This window comes from Herpailurus yagouaroundi, unplaced genomic scaffold (genome assembly GCF_014898765.1).
Source record: "Herpailurus yagouaroundi ecotype Mexico unplaced genomic scaffold, PumYag 198, whole genome shotgun sequence".
Lineage (NCBI taxonomy): Eukaryota > Metazoa > Chordata > Mammalia > Carnivora > Felidae > Herpailurus > Herpailurus yagouaroundi.
The window spans coordinates 13,267,101-13,291,217 of NW_024412429.1; the positions used below are offsets into that span (position 1 = coordinate 13,267,101).

The 24,117-nt window shown below is 45.3% G+C and overlaps 1 protein-coding gene across 4 annotated transcripts in view; it reads left to right on the forward strand.

Annotated features, from left to right (window-relative positions):
* Window positions 1-2,584: 2,584 nt before the first annotated feature.
* CNKSR3 (CNKSR family member 3) overlaps window positions 2,585-24,117 on the forward strand; it is an 83,953-nt gene continuing 62,420 nt past the window's right edge. Inside the window, exon 1 of one of the 4 annotated variants that reach the window (XM_040448825.1) lies at window positions 2,585-3,390. Coding sequence is in view for 2 of the 4 variants with exons in the window: in XM_040448821.1 (XP_040304755.1) it covers window positions 3,339-3,390 (52 nt within the window). In the remaining 2 variants the exon portion in view is untranslated. Of the gene's footprint in view, window positions 3,391-8,741; window positions 8,764-24,117 lie in introns of those variants that run through there. The other 3 variants (XM_040448821.1, XM_040448824.1, XM_040448828.1) reach the window with 3 other exon arrangements.

Consider the following 24,117-nt stretch of genomic DNA (forward strand, 5'->3'; position numbering starts at 1 on the left):
TCTTTAGCCATGATGTATTTATGTACTGAGTACAGTCAGTGGGTTGACTCAGTGGGATGAAATTTTACAAAATCTTGCTTGACTTTCAGAATTTTAGATTTAACTCCCCAGTAATGACTAAGGCAAATGAATTTGAAAACATTGTGAAAAACATCAAGTTAAATTCTATGGCAAAATCATTAACACTTGACTTTTCTTCATAATTACAGGGACCCCATGACCCAATTTTATAGCTCCCCTTTAGAGCTATTTTTGTTAAACTTTTAAAAATGTTTATTATTTATTTTTGAGAGAGAGAGAGGAGAGAGAGAATGAGTGGGGGAGGGGCAGAGAGAGAGGGAGACACAGAATCCGAAGCAGGCTCCAGGCTCCGAGCCGTCAGCACAGAGCCCGATGTGGGGCTCAAACTCAAGAACTGTGTGGGATCAGGGAAGTCGGACACTCAACTGACTGAGCCACCCAGCCGTCCCTGATAGCTCCCCTTCAGGATTCAGGAATATCCTGGCTTGTAGATAAATTATATGGTCTTCCTAATCATAATTAAAGACGGCACCATACGGCGATCACAGTAACAAAAGGTGTGGAGGTGACTGGTTATATCTTCTAGTGACTCGAATGACAAATGTCAAAATCCTTCTCCCTACTTTCTGCCATAAAGATGGTTCACAAGTGATATTATTAAGTTTAAAAAGGTCATCTTTTTTGAAGGTCATTTACTCTACCAGGAAGCTTGTCATTTCCTTTGACAAGTTTCGTAGTCTGCCAATAACTCTTGCTCAAAAAAAAAAAAAAAATCATCGTATCTGATAACTGCATTATCTGTGTGGTTGTGTTTCCTCAGTTCTATAGATAAGTTGCGTGGAAGGTGGGTCTGATGTTGCTTCACTTTTTTAGGTGTTTTTTTTCCCTCTTATTCCAGCTCATCGCAGTGTACAAGAGGCGTAGGCCCGCTGCTGCCACCTTTCCAACATGGGCATCCCAACAGACCTGTATAAATAGTACGTATCACACTAATTCAACAAATACTTAGTGAAAGCAGTGGCTGGCACATAGGAGGCATTCGCAGATATTTACTGAACGAATAAATACTAACCACACCTTGGACTCTGTGTGAGGTGGTACCAGCTAGGTGATAGGAGGGAAGAGGAGAGAATGCTCTACGTAATATCGGGAAGGTTCTGCCCTCGAGGGGTTAAGTCTCCCAGGGGAAGGTGTGAATAAATAATCATAATTGAAGGTAAGGATCATTAAGTGCCAAAAGAATGTCTGTGAGCTCACTCAGGCTGGGGAGGGTGTTGAGGGGGAGGCTTGAAGGAGGAGAGGTAAATATTCACACTGAGGATTTTGCCTCCATGTAGGGTTCATCTGGCCGCAGATTGAGTCCCATGAAATGTGGAAGGGCCCTCCCGATGTCAGTCTCTGCAGTCGTGCGCTCGCTTTTTTGGTTTTTGTGTTTTGTGTTTTTTTTGGCTGGCTAGCAACCTTTCCTTCAAGATTGATGACTAATCCAAATGAGCATTAGCTCACTTTGCAAGTATGAATATGATAATACAACAATAAATAATGCTAAAAGCTACCAATTTATTATGATTCATTTTAGCGGCGAAGCTGAAATATTGCCGCAGCATTACAGAAAGAAGTGCGTTGAGTCTTGCGAGGCAGTGATTACCACACCAACCCCAGCCTGCCAAGCACCTCAGAGTGACAGGAGGGCAGTCTTTCCTGTGGCATATCAGAAAGTGATTGCTTTCCATTAGCCCAGGGCTGGAGTGGGGGCTGGCCTTCAATCCCTGGGTGCTTGCTGCCAGTGACAGCCCCGTGGCCCCTGACTGTGACCCAAGACCTAAGTAGAAAACCAGAAGGGGATGGGAGTGGATACACAGAGGGCCAAGGTTTTTCATTTCAGATAAGGGTGGGATAAAGCTGAAAATGAAGTGACTACCTCCATCTCCCCAGGCCCCAGAAGCCAGGCCATTTCCTTCCGGCCTCTTCTGGCCTTGCCTCCATGCAAACATTCTGTGCTGGGCACCTTCAGATGCCTTGGCCCTTTTGTCCCCAAGGACCATCTTACAGGCCAGATTCATGGGACTTGAGAACTTGGCCCATGTCCAGAGTTGAAATGAGAGATAATTGCTCTTAAACACTGGCCTTGAATGTTCCACAGGGAAGACTTGGTTTCAGAATGAGTAAAAGGATGAAAACGCATATACACGGAGGGCCAAAGTCTTTCCAGAACAAAATAACATTGGGCTGGCGTTTAGGGCATTAAAAAAATGAATGAATTTAATTGTCACAATGTCACCCAAAGTATGAAGTAAAATAATTTTGCCTTGAGAAATTTAAAGTGAGAAAGGCTTAATCGCAGAGCCATTCTGATGCAAAGCATTGAAAATGAACAGAACATGCAGATCCTACTTTTTTTTTTTTTTTTTTTTTTTGTAGTGTATTGTTGCTCAGGCCAAGACAGATTGTTCTGCTACCAATAGGACCCGGGCCTCACCCAAGCCAACGGGCTCTCCGGGATGCACGCAAGATCTACAACCCGCCCCTTGAAAAGGAAAGTAGGGCCCGGGACACTCGCAGTGTGAGCGAAAGGCTCCGAGAAGGAAAGTAACCGGATTCGCCCGTTTCGGGCGGAACCACCCCCTCCCACGAGTTTCACAGGGTCCTCGGCCCCGCCCCTCTTTTATTCCGAGAGCAGCGACCGGAGCCGAAACTTTGTAACCCGAGCGCGCCGGCCCCGCGCTCCTCCCAGCCCAAGTCCAGCCCCGGAGGGAGGCGCAGGAGGTGGGACCTGGGGCCGGGAAGGCTCGGGGACGCCAGCGCACGCGGAGCGGAGACCCCGGGAGAGCACGCCGCAGAAGAGGAGGAGCTGGAGGGGGGAGCGGAGCGCGCGGCCGGAGAACCCGAGGAAGCGGTCCCGGCGATCGGCGCGGTCGAGCGGCCGGGAGCAGCTGGGCCCGAAGGGTCCCGCGCCGAGCCGAGGCCAGGGGAGCCTGGGGTCACGGCCCCGCGTCCCCGCAGCTGCCGTCGTCCAGGAGCGGCAGCTGTGCCCGGGCTCCCGGCGGCGGCGGCGGGGGGGAGGAGGAGGAGCTGCAGCTGGACGGTGGCAGCTGGAGGAGGAGCCGCGCGGCGGTCCGGGTGCCGGGGAGGGGACCGCGCTGTCCAGGCTGAGCCGCGCTGGGATGACCCGCTGACCGCGGCCATGGAGCCTTGACGGGGCGCTCCGGCGCGCGGGGACCAGCCGCGGGGCGCGCCCTCCCGGGAAGGGGCAGCCGGCCCTGGTAGCCAGACTTTAACCGCCGACTCTAGCCCAGCTGGGAGCAGAGCCCTTTACCATGGAACCCGTGACCAAGTGGAGCCCCAAACAAGTGGTGGACTGGACTAGAGGTGAGCGGGTCCGGGGGGGGGGGGGAGCGCGTCTCCGGCCCAGTGATGGGGTGGGCGGGGAGCCGGGGCCTGGGGGTGCTCAGTCGCTCCAGCGGGCGAGACGCGTGCAGAGCGCAGTGCGGTGGCAATGCAAACTTCTTCGGAGTGGCCTGTGCACCCCCTAGCTCTTGTGCCTGCCTTTGGGGTGCGAGCTGTGGCAAGCCGAGGGGAGCCCCGTCATTAAGCCGGGGAGTGGAGATGGCCTTTCTATGGAGGGAGGGTGTGCGTATCTCGGGACTTGCCGGGCTGGGGGCGCCTTCCCTGCCGGGGTGCGGTGCCCCGCTCCCAGGCTGCCCGTCCTGGAGCGGAGAGGCACAAGGCGCCTTTGTGTGGGTGACTCCCCTCGGACCTCGTAAATGCCGCCTGCCCGCTCGGAGTAGTTCGCAGGCGTGACGGGGCGGTTGGACAGGTAAAGGGAGACGAGGGCGGCTCGCCGAGCCTCTCTGTTTTTGTTGGAGAAGGCGACAGGGCAGCACCGGAGCCAACGCGGAGGCGTTCCCGCCGGCGAGAAGCCTTGAGCCAGACTCCCCGGGACTCGGTGACTTTTGCTCCAAGGTGCCAGGACCCCCTGTGGCGCTGCATTTCTAGGCCACATTTAGACCCTGGGAAGAGGCGATCTGTTCAGAATCACTGTCCTGAGCTGTACGGTATTTGGGACGAGGAAAAGCAGTGGGGTGGGGAGGTCATAGGTGACTGAGCGGGGGTAGAAGCTCTTACCCAGAGGTCTGGCTTACTTTTTAGTGCCTCCCAAGATTTCCAGGGAAGAGTGATGGAGGTTTCTCAAGCCTCTTCTACTCTTCCAAAGAAACAAAGCCGGCAAGAACAACCACTGTGTTTATGGGTTCCTCCCCCCCCCCCCCCCCCCCCGGCTTAACATCTCTTTGTTTCAAGTTACTGTTTCTTTTTTCTTTCTTCTATCTGCTCTTCCAGGTGAGGAATGGTGCCCTTTCTCAATAATACTAACTAGAATTGTATAGCGCTTTACAGTTTGCTAAGAACTCTCTCTCTGTTATTGCCTTTGGTGATCACAGTAAGCCTGTGAGGTAGGTAATACTGGTAAGATCAGGTCGCCTTTCAGACCGTCTCATGGCTGGGGCATGAAGGAAACTGGTCACCTCTTACATCTCATTTCCCATGCCTGCCAAGTACACACAGACCACGTGGGAATGGGTGTCCCTCCCTGTATGGGACACATGGCGTGCATCAGTGGGGTATCCTGATCCCAGTGGAGCAGGAGAGGGATACAGTGTCTCCAGAGAAGAGGTTTGTCCAGGGACCAGAATTTCCAGGGCTCTCATTTAAAACGAGGATGCAAACAACACATACTTGTGCATTGGTGACTGGCTTTGCCTGGGGGAGGAGTAAAGAGCATTGCCAGGGCTTGGCACAAAACGCAACTTCAAAGCTGTAAGTTCCCAGACCCTGTTTTGAAGTAGGGCGTGTTTCCCTGTTCCAGGACACCACCAGATTCCCCACCTGGTCACCTGCCAGGGTGCAGCTGGTTGGTCTCTTTTCCCTTGGTGTCCCTTATAGAAGCAGCATAAGAAAAGGATGATTTTAGCGGCTTCTGACCTCCAGGGCCGTTCTGTCCTGTAGAGTCATATGTGGCTCTTGAGCCCTTAAAGTGGGCTGGTCAGAATCGCAATGTGTGATAAGTGTAAAATTACATGCGTGTGAAGCCGAGGTGTAAAAAAATAACTTCAATTATCTCAGTTTTTTATACTTACCACATGCCGAAGTGAGTATTTTGGATACATTGCATTAAATGTACGATTAACATTAACTTCACCCGTTTATTTTTATCTTCTTAATTGTGGCTCCTAAAAAATGGAAAATTACACCTGTGACTCACGTTTGTGACCTGCGGTATACTTCTGTTGGACAGTACTGCTCGTGGGCTACAGAAAGGGTTACAGTTTATCGCTCTTTGGCTTTCTTCAGCTTCTGCCAGCGTACTTGATAATGAACAACTAGAAAAATGGTAACAGGCACACAGGAAGATTATGGAGTGAGATCTTCACACCCTCAAGATTGGTGTCTTTCTTTGGGGGGGGGGCCTCTTGGGATTGGGAGAAGTGTAAATCCACATCCTGTTATGTTTGTTTAGCATCTAAAAAGGAAGAGCAGATTAAAAGGTTTTTGGTCTCCAGTTGCCTGGACGTTATGACTTGAGATTGCTTTCATCTAGAGAAAGTTTCCTACTGACCTGAAAGGGCAATTATCAGCAGTTCAATACCTTGGTATCAGGAGCTCTGGATACTGATTAAGTTACATACCTGTGGTTAGCATGTGGCAACTTTATACAGAATGCTTGTGCCCTTTTGGACACTTAAGTACAGCCTCATAGAATGACCTGGGTACTTTCCGTGTTAGAATCTAGGAAAGATAAAAAGTGCAAGTGTGGCTTACGCTTACACAAGAGGCTACATTCTCCCAAATTGCGTGATGCATTACTTGAATATTTCTCATAGTAATGTTGTCAAAGTATTGACTTTTCAATCAACTGTTGGCTTCTGCAGACTTGTTTGCTTATGCGTCTATTTTTAGCTGTCTTTGCTAACATCTCTACCCAGCCCCCACCCCCCACTTTATAAATACATCCTACTTACTGATAAGCAGTTCTTCATGTAGACTTTGCCACTCTTGGTATTGCATGAGTATGGTATGGTGGTTGTGAGCCCTGTAGAAAACCTTGGATTTAACCCTGTCTAAACCCGACCACAGTTGACAGCTTGATTTCATGTTGACGCTATTCAGCAGGGGCATGCATTAGAAGAAAGGTTTATGCGTATAGAATGTATTAATTCATTTGGCTTTTATTATTATAATTTTTGTTTGTATTAGTCTTTAGCTATACTGTCACCAATTTTATCATGATATTAGTAGATCCTCAGTAAATCCCAGCGGTAGGTCAGGCTCCGGTCTCCACATTGTGTGAGTGTTAACTCATTGAATATTGCATAACCACCCCTTGAGGTAGGAACTATTATTTCCATTTTGTAGTTGAGGAAACCGAGGCACAGAAAGGTTAGGTACCTGAGGAAGTGACAGCAGCATTTGACTCCGGGTGCTTTGGCTTTACTTCATCTTCTCAGGGGGTTCTTCCCAGGGTCACTCCCAGAGGACTTTCAGAGTCTTCACCACATTGATGACCAGACCTCCCGGATTCTCACCGTGTGAGTTCTTAAAGTCATGTTAATGGAGGAGAGTTGTCTGGGATGTGTGTGTGTCTTATCCTACCCATTTGGTGTATGTCAGGAGGGTTATTTGTAAATCAAATTAATTCACAATTCATGGCACCTCGTCTTTCAAATAATTCAGTCAAGGCTTTTGCAAAGCAAATGATCTTTTACAACGTGTATCAGGTGAGAGTAGGGTCAGGTGTGCACCACTGAAAACCCAACTTACAGGGGTCTAACCAAATGGGAGCGTTGATTTTCTCGTGCAAATGAAGTCTGGAGACGGAGGATTCAGGAGCGCGCGGGGGCTCTGCCGTGCGGTCAGAGGCCCGGGCTCCTTCTGCCGTCCTGTTCAGCTGTTCTTAGCACGTGGTGCCACAAGTGGAGTTCATCCTCATGCATAATGCCTTAGTGTGAGGTGGCGAGGTGGCTGTTCCACCTCCAGGACCATGCCCCCTTTGTTCCAGGCAGGAGAAAGGAGACCCAGAGGAGGCAAAAGACCGCTAGGAGCCAGGTCTCCTGGCTTACGTCTCACTTGCCAGAACTATCATGCAGCCTCCCCTCGTGCTGCAAGGGAGGCCAGTCACTGTAGTTCTTTTCGGTTGGGTACATTGTGGCCCTGAAACAAATTGGAGTTTGTTCAGTAAGGAAGGAGGGGAGAATAGCTACAGGTAAACTTAAGCCAGTGGTGTCTAACACAGTAATTTATATGTACTGATCTTTATAGATTAGTTCTCAAAGGAGGATACATGTCATAATTTCCTACCTCTGTCAAGCTCGTGGGTCAGTCCTGTTTTAGAAATAGTGTTCTATTTTCATTCCTGGTAAGCTTTCTCTGGTCATAACTGTAAGTTATATGAAGTCTTTTGTCTCTAAGCTTGATTTAAATGTTAGGAGTTGCATGGTGAAATGCAGCTACCCAAGTGGTGTTTCTGTTTTCAGGTCATTGGGGAATGTCTTTAACAAGGAGGAAGGACCACTGGTTTCTCCCATAAGTGCCATTGGTCATGGCTTGGCATGGAATGGGCAGGTTCTCAATAAGTGTGTTGAGGGAGCACGACCCAGCTTTAGCTGCAGAGCAGAAGTCTCTTTGGCCAGCTTCTGGCTCTGCATGGGCACCGTTTCCCCATCACCAGCCAAGAGTAAAGAGGGTTTCTTGCTTAAGGTCTGAGCCTGTGGGATTCAGGACATTTGCTCATTCTCTGTAATCTGGCCACGTACGCTGTTCTTCCCTGTGGTGTCTGTCCATGTTTGGTCCTGGAGGGGCTAGAATTTCAGCATTATCTGTAGAGATCGGGTACATTGTAGGTCAACTCCAGTGTTAGGCCGTTAGGCCCCTGCTGCTGCCGTCATACTAGAGGTCAGTTCCTCCCATAACCCTGATTTCAATTAGGTTATGCTTTTCCCTTTCGCCTCTGTGGTCATTGAAAAAGGGAGGTCCTTTCGAGAGCTGTATGTCTCCCTCAGAGGTCAGAAACCCTTCACTTCATTGCGTACACTTCCTGGTTCTGGTCTATTTCCTGGGCTCCAGCCATAGAGTTATCTTACTCATATTAATAGAAAAACACTTCTTGAAGCACTTACTATGTGTCAGACGCTATGCTAAGTGCTTTGTTTGGACTCATAATTCTCAGGAAACCCAATGAGGTATACAAACCATTATTAACCCATGGTAAAGACGAAGAAACTAAAGCAGAGAGAGGGAGACAGAGAACTTGCTCAGGGTCCCCTATTTATAAGTGACGGGGCTCAACAGCCCTCTTGTTTCCTCCACGACTTCATCGTGTTCATGGCCTGCACCAGGGCAGTGGAGTTCGGTGGTGAGTGTGGGCTCTGGAATCAAACTTGGGGGCTGTGTCCCAGTCCTACCCCTGATTGTATGGTCTTACGTAAGCTCTCTGTAAATTACCACTCGTTTTTATTGCTTCCTCTCTGTTATTCTATAGCTGCAGGTCATAAATTATTCTCTCTGAGCGGTCAGGTCTGTCAGAGGGTTGACTCCTACCATTCAGGGGCACCAGTCAGTACTGAAGAGATTTCCCTGCCATTCGTCGACCACTCCGAGGAACCAGGGCAGGACTTGCCAGCAGATCAGGAAGATTCTCGGTTGGCCGAGCGATAGATGTCTCTTGCCAGTATCATGAACCTTCTCTGGGTAAAGAAATCCAAACTGTGTTTTCTCAACTTTGTAAAAACAGTAGCTGGACTTCCAGCGAGCACGGCGTTAGGGCTCGCGTGCTGTCGGGTGTTGACTGCTGTCTGGCACCCGGTCCATGACCAGCAGGCCACCTCGCCCGGGAGCTTGTTAGAGATGCAGCAGCTCAGGCCTGCTGAATCGGAATCTGCATTTTAACAGGATCTCCTGGTGACTCGCGTGCTCATTACGGTTCAAGGAGCACTGCTCGGGCACGTGGCCGTGAGCACATTTTTATACTCTGCTGCTGGGTTCTGCTCTCCGACCCGACAGGGGCTCCGTGGGTTTTAAGTCCTTGAAGGACGGTGCTTCATTTGAGGATGCTTCACTTGGCCACTTACTGAAAGCAAAAAGGTGACATCAGGGGTGTGCTTCTGTTCATAAGCACCACCTGGCAACAGCATCGGGTCCTTGTCTGCAAACTAAGTGAGACACTTCCCCTGGGATTTCTTACCTACGTTTTGGGCCTCGAAGGGTCCTCGTAACAACATTTGTTTGTTTTTGTTTTTGTCTTTTTCAAAAGAAGGGCGTTGTGAGGTGGTCGGTGGGCGCTGTGGCTCAAGTTTGTCAGTATCGCCAGCAGGACATTGGAAGATGGGTGGCCTTGTGGCTGGTCCTATAGTCTCTGACCACACAGGGGTTTGTCAGGATTAGCAGATCCCAGGGGAGATTGCATAATTGGTAGAAAATGACACAGAATGCTATTTCGGGAATAACCAGAGCAGTTTTCATAATTTAAAAGTGTCTCTTGTGCCAAGGCCAGGTGTCTCCGTCTGTCCCCATTGAGATTGGGAGTGACCTCTTCATGCTCGAGGCTCACAGGTGAGCCTTTCTGCGTCCACATCATCGCAGAGAGCTGTGGGGGCCTGTCTTCTCTGCCTCACATTTCTGTGTCGCTGCCTCCAGTGTTGACTGACCATTCCTAGCCTCTTGGTTTCCGGCTCTGGGACATTTGTGTTCTCACCTTGATTTCCCTCTCTACTCTCATTTTGCAATATTTCTAGAGTTTTCACCCCAGGCTTAGCCATCATTTTGGCCTTTAATAAATAAGGCAAGTTTTGCTTATGTAAGCTCTGCACAGCTCTTCCACGTTTGTTCTTTTTTGCGTCTTTTCACAAGCCCGAGAGATGTTCAGTGAAGGCATATCTCTGTAGCAGATGAGGACATCTTGGCTTTTAGATGTTAAATCACTTGTCCAAGGTCAAAGGCCAGGAATTGGGACCAGACTCCACAGGCTTCTATTCTGTTGTTCCCTCTATACCTGTCTTCTCCTCTGGCCAAGGTGGGTACTGTTTTCTCCTCGACAAGTATGGGAAGGGGCAGCTCCAGAGAGCCTCTAACTTTTGTGTTTCCTGATTCTCCCCTTAGGATTTATACTCCTAGGACACAGGCCTTTTCTTTCTTTTTGAAATTACACAGCTTAAGCAGGACACTGCATATTTTGAACCTGACCTTTTAGTATTTGAGACACTTACAGCTATTTATTTTATTGTAGTTTGTTGATTGTGTTGTATTGTTTCAGAATGCAACTCAGTAATAGAATACATCGTTTCTTCTTTTGACACTTCTAATTTTTATTTTGAGCGTCCTATTGCATTTTTTTGTCTATGTGGTATAATTAACATTTCTATTTGGTAGAATCATACACAGGGACATACACACACACACACACACACACACACACACACACACACATTTCCTGCTGCCTTTGATTATTCAGTGTCTTCCTTTTAATTGCTTTGAGAGAGAATGTCAAGCAGCTATGATGAATAATATATAGGTTTTGGAGTAAAATAAAACTGGATTCATGTTCTGTGTTTAACACTAACTGGTTTGAAAGCTTGGGTAAGTAACTTTTCTTCTTCAAGGCTGCCTTAGTTTTCTCATCTGTAAAATGGGACTGATAATAACCAACACATAGGATTTTAGTTATAAATAAAAGAGGCAGTATAGCGAATGCACGGCATATATATGTTCATATGCTTATTATTAATGATTAATCCATGATAACTCCAAGCTAATATATAGTATAATTGGATTATTTTCGTTTGAATATATAACACTGTTGTGGCTGATAGTCACTTTTCACATGCTTACTAATAACTCACAATTCCATAGTACATAGGTGGTCCCTTTTGTTGGTACACAGGTGGTCTGTTTAAATTAACTACATTTTCTGTCTTCTCCTCATGTTTCCTTGGACAATCTCCTTCACCTCCTTTGAGGACCTTGTAGGTCTTAGAGGGTATCATAGAATGGTTTTGTAGTCGCTTTCTTGAGAAGAGCTTAGGAGCAACAGTGTAGAAGGAATACTTATTTTGATGACAGTTCCATGCTGTTGTAAAAAGTATTTCTTCATTCATTCAACAAATAATTACTTAGGACCTACCAAGTTCCACAGATTCTAGGTGCTGGAAATCCAGCTGTGTTCCAGGTGCAGGGATGAGTTAGACCCCTGCTTTAACTATGGGGCTGACAGTGACCACCACAACAAAATAGACGAACGAGAAAATACTACTGATAAGTGTAAAGAGGAAAGTAAAGCTATGAAGGGAAGTGATTGGGTGGGGGACTTCTTTCAATGGTGTCATCAGGGCAGCCTCTCTGAGAAGATGACGTTTAGGCATGAATGATGAGACGGAACCAACAATTGGAAAATTAGAGGGGAGAGAGAACAGCTGTTGCAGAGGCCCCGAGGTGCAAATGAATTTGGAGTGTTTGAGGAAAGGAAGTGTGGTGGTCTCATGAAGAACAAGGATGGCGGGGTGGTGGGCAGAGAGGGGGTAAGAGATAACACAGAGGCCAGATCATGGAGGGGCTCCTCAATCTTGGTCAGCTGTTTGCAGTTTTTCCTAGTTGTTGTGGAAAGCAGGAGAGTAACAAATCTGATTTGCATTTGCGGCAGAAGTAAATTTAGGGAGGCCAGCTGAAAGGCATTCTAGAGATGATGGTATTTTGGACTAAGGCTTTGGTGGCTCCAGCATTGGAGAGGGCAAGTTCTAGATGGAGTTGGTTCACTGATAGATCATTTTGAAATTATATTTGAAATCGTGAGGTATATTAGTGGGTTGTTTTTTTTTTTTTCATTTTTTTCCTCCTGGGGTTAGGAGAGCTCCTACTCTCCCCTCATCCCGATTACTCTCTTGTCATTTAAATAGAGGAGGAAATCTGTCTTTTTGCGTTCACGTGCTTTGTTCCCGGTATTGTTCTTTCCTGGCACATTTTGCTGGGAGCTACAGTTTCTGAAGCTGTTTATTCATCTATGAATAGGGGTTTTGTGAAAGTGGACTTAGCCTAGTTTGTTTTCTTTGACATCAAATGGCTGATTGAACAGTTTTTAACCTGGGATCAGAAGGGCAAATGCAGTTGTGTTTATTAGAGCAAAACAGTTCCTTAGAGTGCAGATCAGTAGGTTGTAAAAACTAGAAAGCTCTCTGTAGGAAAACTTAAAAAATGTTTGAGTCAAAGGAACTTGTAGATAGATCTGATTTAAAATATTTTTGCTCCATTGAAAGACCGTCCTAATTTTCTTTAGAAAAGAAAGCCATCATATTTTTGGTAGAATAGATGGTGTATTGAGTGATTTTCAACAGGTAAGAATTGAATTCATTTTTAAACATTTAATGCATTACTTATCAGTAGGGTAGAGTGTCAGAGAAATGACGGTAGGTAGGCTTATATGAGAATAGCCTGGAAGGTTGCGGGACATACCTATGCTCCCTTCCCTCCCCTTTTCCCCCAAGAAGAAAATCTGTCAGCCCTTTTAGAGGAGAACCCCTACGTGTTATCTATCAGAAAAGGCGGTGATTATGATAATCTGAATCATGCTTTCCTGAGGAAAACCTTTTAGTGAAAGGAAACATTCTATTTCCTATTTTCAGAGATTTGCAGCAGAGGGGAAATTTCAGTGCTTTTGGATTTAGCAGTGTGTGTGTGTGTGTGTGTGTGTGTGTGTGTGCGCGCGTGCGCGTGTGTGTGTGCACGCGCGAGTTTCCCACTTTAACCTGTGTTAATTGAATAGCCTTTTATGTTCCCAGAGTAATTTTACATTACAGTGTTTTTTTAAAAGTATTTTTAATGTCTTTATTTATTTTTGAGAGACAGAGTAAGCACAGAAGGGGCAGAGAGAGACAGAGGGAGACACAAAATCTGAAGCAGGCTCCAGGCTCTGAGCTGTCAGCACAGTGCCTGACGCAGGGCTCGAACTCACAAGCCGTGAGGTCATGACTTGAGCTGAAGTCAGATGCTTAACCAACGGAGCCACCCAGGGGCCCCTACATCACAGTGTTATAAAGAGAGTCAAGTCACACTGCCTTGAATGTGATCTTTCAGACAAGAAAACTAGCTTCCCACGTAGAGTGGACCAGCCTTCATGTAATAGCTGTTGATGTTGTGAGCACCTCTTTAACAAGGATTCCAGCTGGAGCCCCACACTAACTGTGCACGGATGAGGTGGCTGTGAGTACCGTCTGTGGAAACAACAGTCATCCTCCTTGTGAGGAAGATGTCTAGAGACCTATGTTATGAAGCGCTTTGGTTATGAGTACCCCTGGGCCAGGTTGGAGAACTTCTATAATGCTGATCTGTGAAGACCACCTCTGTTTTGGAATTCTCCATTCTTGTCAGGTACCGTCTAATCAGCACACGTGATGAGCACCTATAAGTATAGGAATACTGGACCTGACACCCGACATTTCTAAGCTGAGATTTTTCACGAGACCCTTTCCCAGCCCCATACACATGGGTCCCCCAGCGTCGCATCATCCATCACTGTTTTTGAACTTACGTTTTCAGCATCTGCATCACCTGGGAACTCACGCATGTAAATTCTCGGGCCCCATCCCAGACGCACAGAATCAGACACCCTGGGGGTGGGACCCGGGAAGCTGCATGGTAACAGGTCCCTCAGGAGATTCTGGTACCGGCTAAAATTTGAGGACCATTGGTCTATACCACTCATGCAGTGCATACAAAAACAAAAACAAAAAAACCAGACTGTCCCCCATAATTCCTGTCTACAGTTGGTTTTTGGCCCGTACAGAGTGATGAGTAAGGAAGGAGAGCTTTTCCAGTAGGGACGGCTGTTGCGTATTTCAGTGGATGAGTTACGGTACCTCTGTCTGAGAGTGTCCTTTCCAGAGTGGGCGGGGGAGAGTCGAAACTGCTATTCCTGCAGGCTCCTAGCCAGCTGCTCCACCCCAGGCCCTGGGAGCCTTTTGTTGTGGACCTCTTTGAGTGCTCAGCCTTAGGAAAACACAGGAGAGGAATGTTTTGGGGTCTGAAGGGACCTGTTTAGGTTTTGTGTGGAATTTCCAGACCTTGCTCTAATAGAGGCACAGAATGTAACCCCTTCCCCCATTCCATCTTAAGAGAGAGGCTGGATAGTTGTTCTCTCTCACTTAGCACTCCAGTTTTGGCTTTGAACAGCGCAGGCAGATGCAAAGAGAAGTGAGGGAAGGAAAGCAGACGAGAGAAATACTCAGAGAAGCAAATAAATGGAAGATCAAGGTGAAGAGCTCTTTCATTTAGTACGTGGACACTGAACCCATGCAGGTGGGGTTCGGGAGCCCCTGCGGTTGTGGAAGGCCAAGAGAGTCCCAACTAGAAGAGACGCTACAGAAATGAACACTCAAGACCAGGGTGGGCACTGGGACTTGGAACAAGAGTTACAGACTACAGCTGACGGCAGGGGGCAGGCAGGCAGTGTCGGGAATGGAAATGGAGGAGTCCATGTGAGAAGAGGGCAGAAAGTTGTAGAGACTGCCTCCTGCCCAAAGACAAGCCGGTTGCCCAGTTTTGGCTGACCAGACCTACGGTTTCCAGATCTTCTGATTTTCGTTGCTTTTTCTTGTTGTTTCACCATGAAGCTGGAGATCTGCCTTTGTATGTGACATTGCCCAGTTTTTAGAAAACCGCTCACAGGCTTTTTTTGGCACAGGACAAACAAAATATATCTGTGGGTCAGTTTGTCATTCCCTCTGTGGACCACTCCGGTCAGGTGTTAGTTGCCCAGGTGAGAAACATACCTATAAGATGTGAATACGGTTAGCTCCACAGTAATTCTCCAGCTGTTTAGTAAATCTGTTGGTTACCCGTAATTTCATTTTGCCATTTAACTAGTTCCGTTATTCCCAACATTGCAACGTGTGATTCCATTGAGGTGTTGTTAGGTCAAAAATACCAATGCCTTATTGGGCGTAGCAGACCATTAGGTAGTTCCTCTTCAGTGTGAAAAAGGAATGTGGCTTCTCTTGATTGAGTTTATTTTGCCGTTGGCTGTGCGGTATTGGCTCCTGACAGGAACTGTTTCTGTTTGTGCAGAAAGAGTTCATTCATACATAAATTCATTCCTTTGTACAGAAGGATTTTAAAGTAGGGTATATGTTCCAAATTTTTGTGCTAGTTTGTGGGATCCTGTTTGATTTAGTAAGTTGTCAGTTGACTTAAGGTCTTTCTATTTCGTGGTGCTCTGAATTGGGAAACAAAAGAAAACAAAAAAACCAAGAAAAGCACTAGTGTTAGTACGTACACCGGGGTAGAACTCACTCCAAAATGCAATCTACAAATTTTTCGGGGATCATTATGGAATATTTGAATCTTTTGGTTTGCTTTGTAAGTAAATAGTCCATATATATGTGTGTTAACACATAAGTATACAGACTATACACACATGTATACAGACACATAATATATTCGTTATAACCTTATGTTAAATGTTCATAAAGTTTTTATTTCAACCCTTAATTTCCTCTTAACAGATTAAAAAATCTGTCTTTATCTATCTATCTATCTATCTATCTATCTATCTATCTATCTCCTTTTTCATACCAGTTACTCTGCCTTATGCTAGGGACAAAAAGATGAGCTAGATATAAATGAAGCCTATCGTCAAGAAGGTCATGGTTTCGTAAGGAGGCAGCCGTTACCAGGTGGTGTTTATTGAGATTTCTACGCGCTAGGTCTTTGCTGGGGAGTTTTTGTGGATTATCTCGTTTAGTCCTCAGAATGCTTATTTCACAGGGGCACTTTTATGGTCTTCATTTTGGAGTTAAGAACACCAGGCCCTGACCTCTCTGAGGTTGTGTAATGAGTAAATGGGGATTGAATCAAGACATATTTGACTTCCAGAACCTGACCTCTCAACCTAGCTGCTCTTTGGTGGATATCAACGTAAGTTGGCTGGTAATAAGTCACGAGGGCAAGGGGAAAACATTTATGTTATGAACAGTAAGATTTGAATTGACCTCCTTAAATTTAACCTATAATTTTATCAACCAATAAAAAAAAATTCTGGAGAATATCCTATTTCTTTTCTTTTTAAACATATGTGATTGGGCTGTTGTAAATGGGGAAAGATAGTTTTCAAGTATATTTAATAGGGATGATGTAGCCTTTGGATAATCACTTCATGATTTTAGGTTCTAGTTTTCTCATAAGTTAAAATTCTGAGATCATGAGAATATACGTTAAGAGACCGGAAGGAAATACATTTACAATGCCAGCATTGGTTGTCTCAGGATGATAGAATTAGAGGTGGCTTTTATTCTCTTGTTTGTACATTCAAAGATAATCAAATGCTTTTTCTCTCGTATTCTAAGCCATGGCTACTTTCTGCGTGGCCTCTTGTCTTCGGGATGCTTGGGAATCAGAGAAGCCGCAAAGAGCAACGTGGGAGAGAACGTTGGACTCATTTTCCTGTCTTTCCGGGATCTTGACCTCTCAAGTCCTGGCTGCCGTGGCAGCTCTCTGTTACCTTCAAATAGCTAGCCTGTGTTTTTTTAGTTTTTGTTTTCCAGTCTTGTGTGGGCTGGTTTGTCTGGCACAGCCAGGTGTGTCCAGCCGTGTTGTATGACTGCAAGACTCAAGAGCACTCAGATTTTAGTGGGCATAAGAGCCTCTGGTAAGGACCAGATGGTTCGTGGCCCTAATTGCCAGAGAGTTTGCTAATGTTGTAGGTTCATGGTGGGGGCCTAGAGTCCCATTTGTAGTGGACAGCCCCCGGTGTCTTTTGCAGGTGGTTTGTGAACCACGGTTTGAGAGCCACTGACGTTTAGGAACTTTGTTCTTCATTCACTGGGGAAATTACAGAAGGGTTTGAATGGAGGCGTGTTGCTGCTAGAACTGTAGGAAGTAGGGAAGGCTCCAAGGAGGAGGAGGAGTGATTAGGGGTTAAGAGACCTGCTCTGCGGGGCATTTGGGGTCCTGGGTGGAGCGCTGGGGAGGCCTGAGCTAGAACGGAGGGCTTGGGAACAAAAGGAGGGAAAAGAATGGTGAAAGAGGCACTGCCCAAGAGTGATCTGGAAGCCCCAGGAGGGTCTGATGTGTGAGTGGTGGAAGGGACTTCAATGTCCAGGTTTTGTGACTCAGTGACTCCACAGGGAAGTACCAGTAAAAAGTGTTGAATTCTGGGAGGAGCTGTTTTGCAGGTTCAAGGGTGAGCACACCTTGTAGATAGCAGCTTCAAAAACTCATCCAGTTTGTAGAAGATGCATCTTGCATGATGTGCCAACGTCTTGCATGATTCAAACCCTAAGAAAACACAGTGCCCTCTCTTATTACAGCACTCTGATTGTCTCATGTTTTAATGAGGTGTAAATATCATGCAGCTTGGCACATGAAACGTGTTAAAATTGGATAGTGTTAGCTGAAATTTAGGTTCTCATACTTGAGTGTGAAATGATGCAATATACATGAATATGACACCCAGAATTATTTCCGTACCACTCATTAGAAGGTATGGAATGCAAAATAAAAGAGAAGATTAGAGTCCTACAAGGATAGCATGTAAATGGAGATACAAAATCAGTGCTGATAAATGCAAAATTCATCTTGGAGTAGTTCCTCAAGTTTCGTCCAATGCTTAGCGAGTATCAGCAGTCCTGGCTGACATGCTTGGTTGCAATTGCTGTGTGGGTGCGTGAGCTCGATTCCGTGAGATCAGTGCCCTCTTTGCGTTGCCAAAGCAAGTGGGTGATTCGAAAGACCAACCTGGAGAGAGCCAAGGGTGTGTAGGGCTCTTAAGGGCCCGGCACTAAAGGGAAGGTGGGGGCAGATATGATATGGCCCATTTTCTTATTCATCTCGTTGACCCAACCAACTTTAAGAAGTAGGTGTGATTTTTTTCTGCGATTTCCCTCAGGTAAAGTTAATAAGTTTTTTTGTGTAATAGGGCCAGCTATAAAATGGTAGTTGTTGTTGTTGTTGTTTTTTAATACCATCTATCCCAGGGTTCTATGTGGCTGATATTTCTATTAAAACTTGCTAATTTCCCATCTATGACTTTTATATTAGTACTAACTCCATTTACCTGGTATTCGGAAATGAAGTCACTTGTATTTCACATTATTTAGTTCTAGAAATGAGGTTTTTGATGAAGTACTGTATTCCTAGGCCACATGAGGAGAAATAGAACTAACTCTTAGTCTGCATTAACTAACTCTTAGTCTGTTCACTAGAGTGTCCCGTTAACGGATATTCCCACCAAGTGTAGCGAGGGTTTCATAGTCACCATGCATTCATTCAACAAATATTTATTGAATGCCTGCATTGTGCCAGGCACTGTCCTAAGAACTGCGGATACAACCGTGAGCAAAGTAGACAGTCGTTCCTATATTCCTGGAGCAGCTCTGCTAGTGGGGGTAGACAGGATGTAAGTAAAATTTGTAGCACCTAGGCGTGGAGGGGCGACGGGCTGCATCGGTGGATGCAGGAAGGGAATGGGGATGCAGTGTTCACTGTGGTGACCAGGGAAGGATTTCAGTGAGCAGTGAGGCTGACGGGTGGAGGAATGTTTGGGCAGACAGAACAGCAAGTGCGAATGCCCCGAGGCAGGAGAGTGCTTGCCGTGTTGGTGAGGCAAGGTGGCTAGAGTGAGCCACTGGAGCAGAGTGAGCAAAGGGAAGAGCTGCAGGAGGGGAGATCAGAGATCAGACACCAGCTGGTGCAAAGCCTTAGAGGTCACTCTATATATTGTACGTTTGGCTTTAATTTGGTGTTTGGTGAGCCAGTAGATTTTGAGCCAAGGAGTGCTATCAGATTTACATTTTAAAGTTACAGCGGCTGCTGTGTTGAGAAGACCGAAGTGAACATGGATAGAATCAGGAACAGGATGCTATGACACCAATCATGTGAAAGATGACACTGGCACCCCATGGTGGCTGTGGCCACCGTGAGAGGTGGCCATGTTCCAGGTGTTCTGAAAGGCCAATTGGGAGATTGGATATTGGTGTAAGAAGATACTCATCGAGTACTTGGCCTGGGGAGTTGGAAGGAGGAGATGGTTACGGGAATACTCCGATTTGAAATTTGCAGCGTGTGTTCGTGAAGTAGGCAGTTGGATATATGTTTGGATTAATGGGGTGGTGGGGACTGGTTCAAGACCAGATGGGTCACCAAATGAATGAGCAAAAGAAGACAAATGAAGAGAAAAGAAAACCTGGGGTATTTCAACCTTTGAAAGTCTGGAAGATGAGCGACCGGGACCAGGAAGATTGCTGTGAAGTTGCTGCCAGTAAGTAGAAGGAAAGCAAGGAGAGGGTGGCCCTGGTGGCCAGTGCAGAAAGTATTCCCAGAAGGAAGGAGTACAGTCAGCTGGGCCAGGCTGGTGAGGGGAGCACAGAGAACTGACCAGCATTTTGAGTGAGCCACGTAGGGGACATGGGTGGACTGGATGGGTTAGTTTCAGTGCGTTGATGGCAGCAGAAGTCTGAGTATATCCAAGAACAAATGGAAAAGAGGAATTGATGTCTGAGAGACCATCCGCTTCCTGAAAGAACACAGCTCTGGTTTGTTCTCAGTATGACTGAGGTACTGAATGCATTTTAATTTAATTCTTTAAAATCGATACCCAAATTTTGAAATAGTTAACTGTTTGGTGACTAGCTATTTGATCTGTTGGGACGTGTTATGCTAACTGGATAAAGTACAGTGTAGATGATGCAATCTCTTATTTTAATACTAACAAAGCCATTCTCTTAGTGAATGACCGTGTACTGTGGCTTCCATAGAGAAGAGTTATTCAGCAGAAATTCTCCCTTCCCCATTTTTTCCCCACATTTTTTGGAAATGAAAATTTGGAAATGAGAGTAAATAGCTACCTGAGTTCTGTGATATTCCCTAGTTAACCCATTTAGGTAGGAAAGATTTGTTAACGGATGGATCCTAAACCTTGGGAGAATTCCCTGTTGCTGATCATTTACCTTCATATATCGTAAGATTTGTCTGAAATACTCAGAATGCCATAAAATGATATATAAACAATGTCTGTTACAGCCCATAAGTGGAAGCCATTTGTTAGCAGGAAAGCTGGTGCCAATAGATAAACCAAATAACTTTACATATAGGTCAGCAAATATTTATTGAAAACCTGTCATTTATAATATCTCTTATAGGTGTAGTGAACAAGAAAGGATCCCTGGTGTCTTTGACATTTTCTGTCAAGGGGAACACACAGACCAGTCCATCGGCATTTAAGCTACAGGGTGTCCTAGGCGTGCAGAGGAGGAGTATTTAACTCGGGTTTGAATGGGTGATGCGTGAATGGCTTCTTGGAGAAGGCCACTTTCAAATCAAGACCTGTAGTATGGGCAAGAGGTAACCCGGCCTGGATTAGGGAGGGGAAAGAAAATATTTGGCAGACAACTGAAAGGCAAGAGAGAGCCAGGCATTTAAGTACTGGCTACTGAAAGAACTTGATTGTGCTGTACCTATCAGGAGGTTGAGTGGAAGGAGATGAGGTTGGAGAGGTTTGTGTTTGGGGAGCGGAATAGATCACCGGGGCCCTGTTTATGCCTCCGAGCAGGTGGAAACAAATGAAGAAATTAGGATCTTTGAGTAGCCTTCTATTCTGGAGGAAGTGCATGTGCCTGTATATACATACATAATATCTCTGTGTGTGTGTACGTGTGTGTGTGTGTGTGTGTGTGTGTGTATGCATATATATGCATACATACATACATATATCTACTCACACATATACGTGTAACTATCCATATATGTGTTTATATTTTTTAAGGATCCTGTATGTTATTTGATTCAGGATCCTGTTGCAGAGGCACTTACTTGACTCTTCTGGAACAGAGCATGATACTGGGTTTATGACCCACAGTGAACTTGTCCCTCCACTGTAGGGGAGTCCCTGAATTTTAAGAAGTCTCAGTTAAATGCTCTGTGTGAAAATTTTCTTGACTTCCTGGGTATTTATTTTCCTTGATCTGTGAATTGTGAAACCGGTCAGATTTTTAGCACAAGGAAACATGGAAACTCTTCGTTAACACACAGAGGCACTGCTAAAACACAGACTTGATGAAACAAAGTCTGGTGGTGGTGGGAGAGAAAAGGGAAGGCTGTGAGGAATGGAGAGGAACAGAGCCTGGGAGTTGGGTGGGGCAGGCTGAGCTCAGAGGAAGTAAGTGCTTTGGGGGGGAGTGCGGTGTGGAGTTACACCTTGAGCTGTGGGTGTTCTGTGTGTTATCACTTCCAGTCTGCTGCCCATGGCTGATTAATGATTGATGATTGTTTCTAGCTCAGCCTATAATGTAGTCTTTATATATTCAGTCTGCACTCCGGTGGGGTGAGCCAAAAAGCATAGCTTAGCATTTGTAGGAATTTATTATCCAGAAGTGGTCAGAAATCTCACTCAAAGGTTAGGAAATCACTTCCTTCCCAACCCCAGAAGGATGTTCCACCTTTAAGATATACTGTTCTCTTCCTCCCTTTCTGACTTTTAGCATGATGCAATTTATACCTACATCTTAAAAATACAGACAGAACATTTCAGACCCAGGCCCGGATGAATCACACTTGCTGTACCAGATCCAGGCGCCGCCACCTGGGCGTTCATCTCCGAGGTCCTGAACTCTGGAAGGACATTGAGATTATACTTAAAACTAATAGGGCTTGATTATGGTTGGATGAGAAACCAAAGTAAGAACCCACCTCTGAAGGGTGTGGCTACCCCTTCTCTTGCTTCGCATTGTTTCCCAGATTGTTGTGGGTGGTTGACATTGCCACATCGTCCCAGGGTTAAACATATACTCAGTTCTGGGAAAGTTTCTATCCTTAGCAATCCACAATTCTAATTCAGTGGAACGTGGTTTAAAAATAATTTGACAAGGTAAAATTTTAGTGTTTTAATAGTTACCATTTAAAAAACCAGTTTTGTTTTTTTTTTTTTGCTTCTATTCCCACCCCCACTCCCAACCTCCCCTGCAATAATTTCTGAGTATGTGATGGTTTGTGGCACATCTATTATCTATTACTTTAACCAATTTAACATCCTTCTCTTGTGTGTGTTAGCAACCTGGAATTCTGTTTTATAACTTCTTTTTGCATCAGTGGCTGTGTCTCATATCCCACGGCGTGTTTTGGGTTTCTCCTTCATTTTTTTTTTAAGCCCTAGAATGGACAATGCAAAAATATTTAATTAAGGTAACATGGTTGTTGGTCCCTTTATCGTATTTCCAGTTTAAAAATTAACTCTAACTTGAGATAATGTAATGTTCCAGCTCTGCCATAGAAATTCCGTCTCCTAGGGGCGCCTGGGTGGCGCAGTCGGTTAAGCGTCCGACTTCAGCCAGGTCACGATCTCGCGGTCCATGAGTTCGAGCCCCGCGTCAGGCTCTGGGCTGATGGCTCAGAGCCTGGAGCCTGTTTCCGATTCTGTGTCTCCCTCTCTCTCTGCCCCTCCCCCGTTCATGCTCTGTCTCTCTCTGTCCCAAAAATAAATAAACGTTGAAAAAAAAATTAAAAAAAAAAAAAAAGAAATTCCGTCTCCTAAAATCATGTTTTAATCAAGGAGAAAAGGAGCATTTCCTAAGACTGACTATTAACAAAAGAAAAAGTATAAATGCTTATAAGCAACCTTAGGAATTCAGGGTGAAATCTAAGGATCTAAGATAATCTATTTTATTAAATGCAATTGTGGGAGATTTCCTGGAAGTGATCAGTGAGGTGAAATCTGTGTTTTATAATGACTTAATTGTCATCAGAAGATCTGAAAACAATTTTGTGCAGTAAGGCAGATAATTATCATCTTGGTAATAACTGTATATTATTATAAAGACATTATAAGACTATCCTATCTTATAAAAGCAACCTGTGTACTATAGACCTTATTATTGTAATTGTTGGTTTGTTTGCTTTTTACAGATCCAAAATTATAATGAACGTGACATATTGTTGCTGTGAGATGTTAGGAATAGAGCTGCTTTGGTTGGTTTGCTTTGGTTTGATGCCGTGCAGTTAACATTCTTTTTCTCTTTTAAGAAGATCATTTTCATCTTAAAGCTAAATGATGGGATTAACATTTGCACTTGAGATGGTCTGAGACGGTGTCTGTTTTATCTTCTCAAATTGGGGCCAGACAATAAAGGTCTTTGGTAAACACTTGATAGGGAGGAAGGTAAAAGTAAAACCCTCAAGTCTCTCTAACAAAGTTGGAATTGACTTTGAAAAATCCTGGCACTCATTGGAATCTGTCTGCTTTGGGTGAAGGTTGGAGCACATGCCTGAAGTTAATTGCCCTGCGATAGAGGAACAATTGTTTAACTCTTAAAGATTCTGCCTGAAGGGAAAATGTATTCATGCATTCATTCATAGTTCTCTTCCTTTCTCCAACAACCCCCCCCCCCCCCATGGTTGTGTACATTTGTGTGTTTGTGTGTGGTTCATTCCTCATTCAGAAACATTTGTGGCTGCTATAATGTGTAGTGGTTAAGACCAGGGCTGACTGCTGACGTCTGGACCCATTACCGCTAGATGTGTGACGTAGGCTAAGTCATATACATTGTTGTAGTCAACTAGCTTATTTTTAAATTTGGGTCATGCTGTTACTAAATTTTCAGGGTTTGTATTGAGGGGTAAGTGAGATAATGCAGGTGAGGCAGGTACCACAGTACAGCACTATATGGCACATAGCAAGTGCTTGATAAAACTCTAGCCGTTGTTTGGCTGCATAGACTACAGGGATATCCTGGGTAAAAATTCACATTTCCAACAGAATCATTTTGAATTAAACACAGACACCCTGCCTTTTACAAATGGTGAGTTACAGCTCAGTGAGGAAGGGCAAAAAGAAGATTGGATCGCATATTTTGGGGGATGTATTGATATAAAATGGCATAGAATAGAGGGGATGCTGGTTCCACCTCCTAAACTTTAAGATGTGGATGGTTTCTTTCCTCCTTTCTCTCTCTCTCTTTCTTTCTTTCTTTTTTCTGTTTTCTTTTTTCTTTTTTATTCCTTCCATCCTTCCTTCCTCTTTCTTTCTTTTCCTTCCTTTCTTTCCCTTTCTTCCTTTCTTTCTTTCCTTCTTTC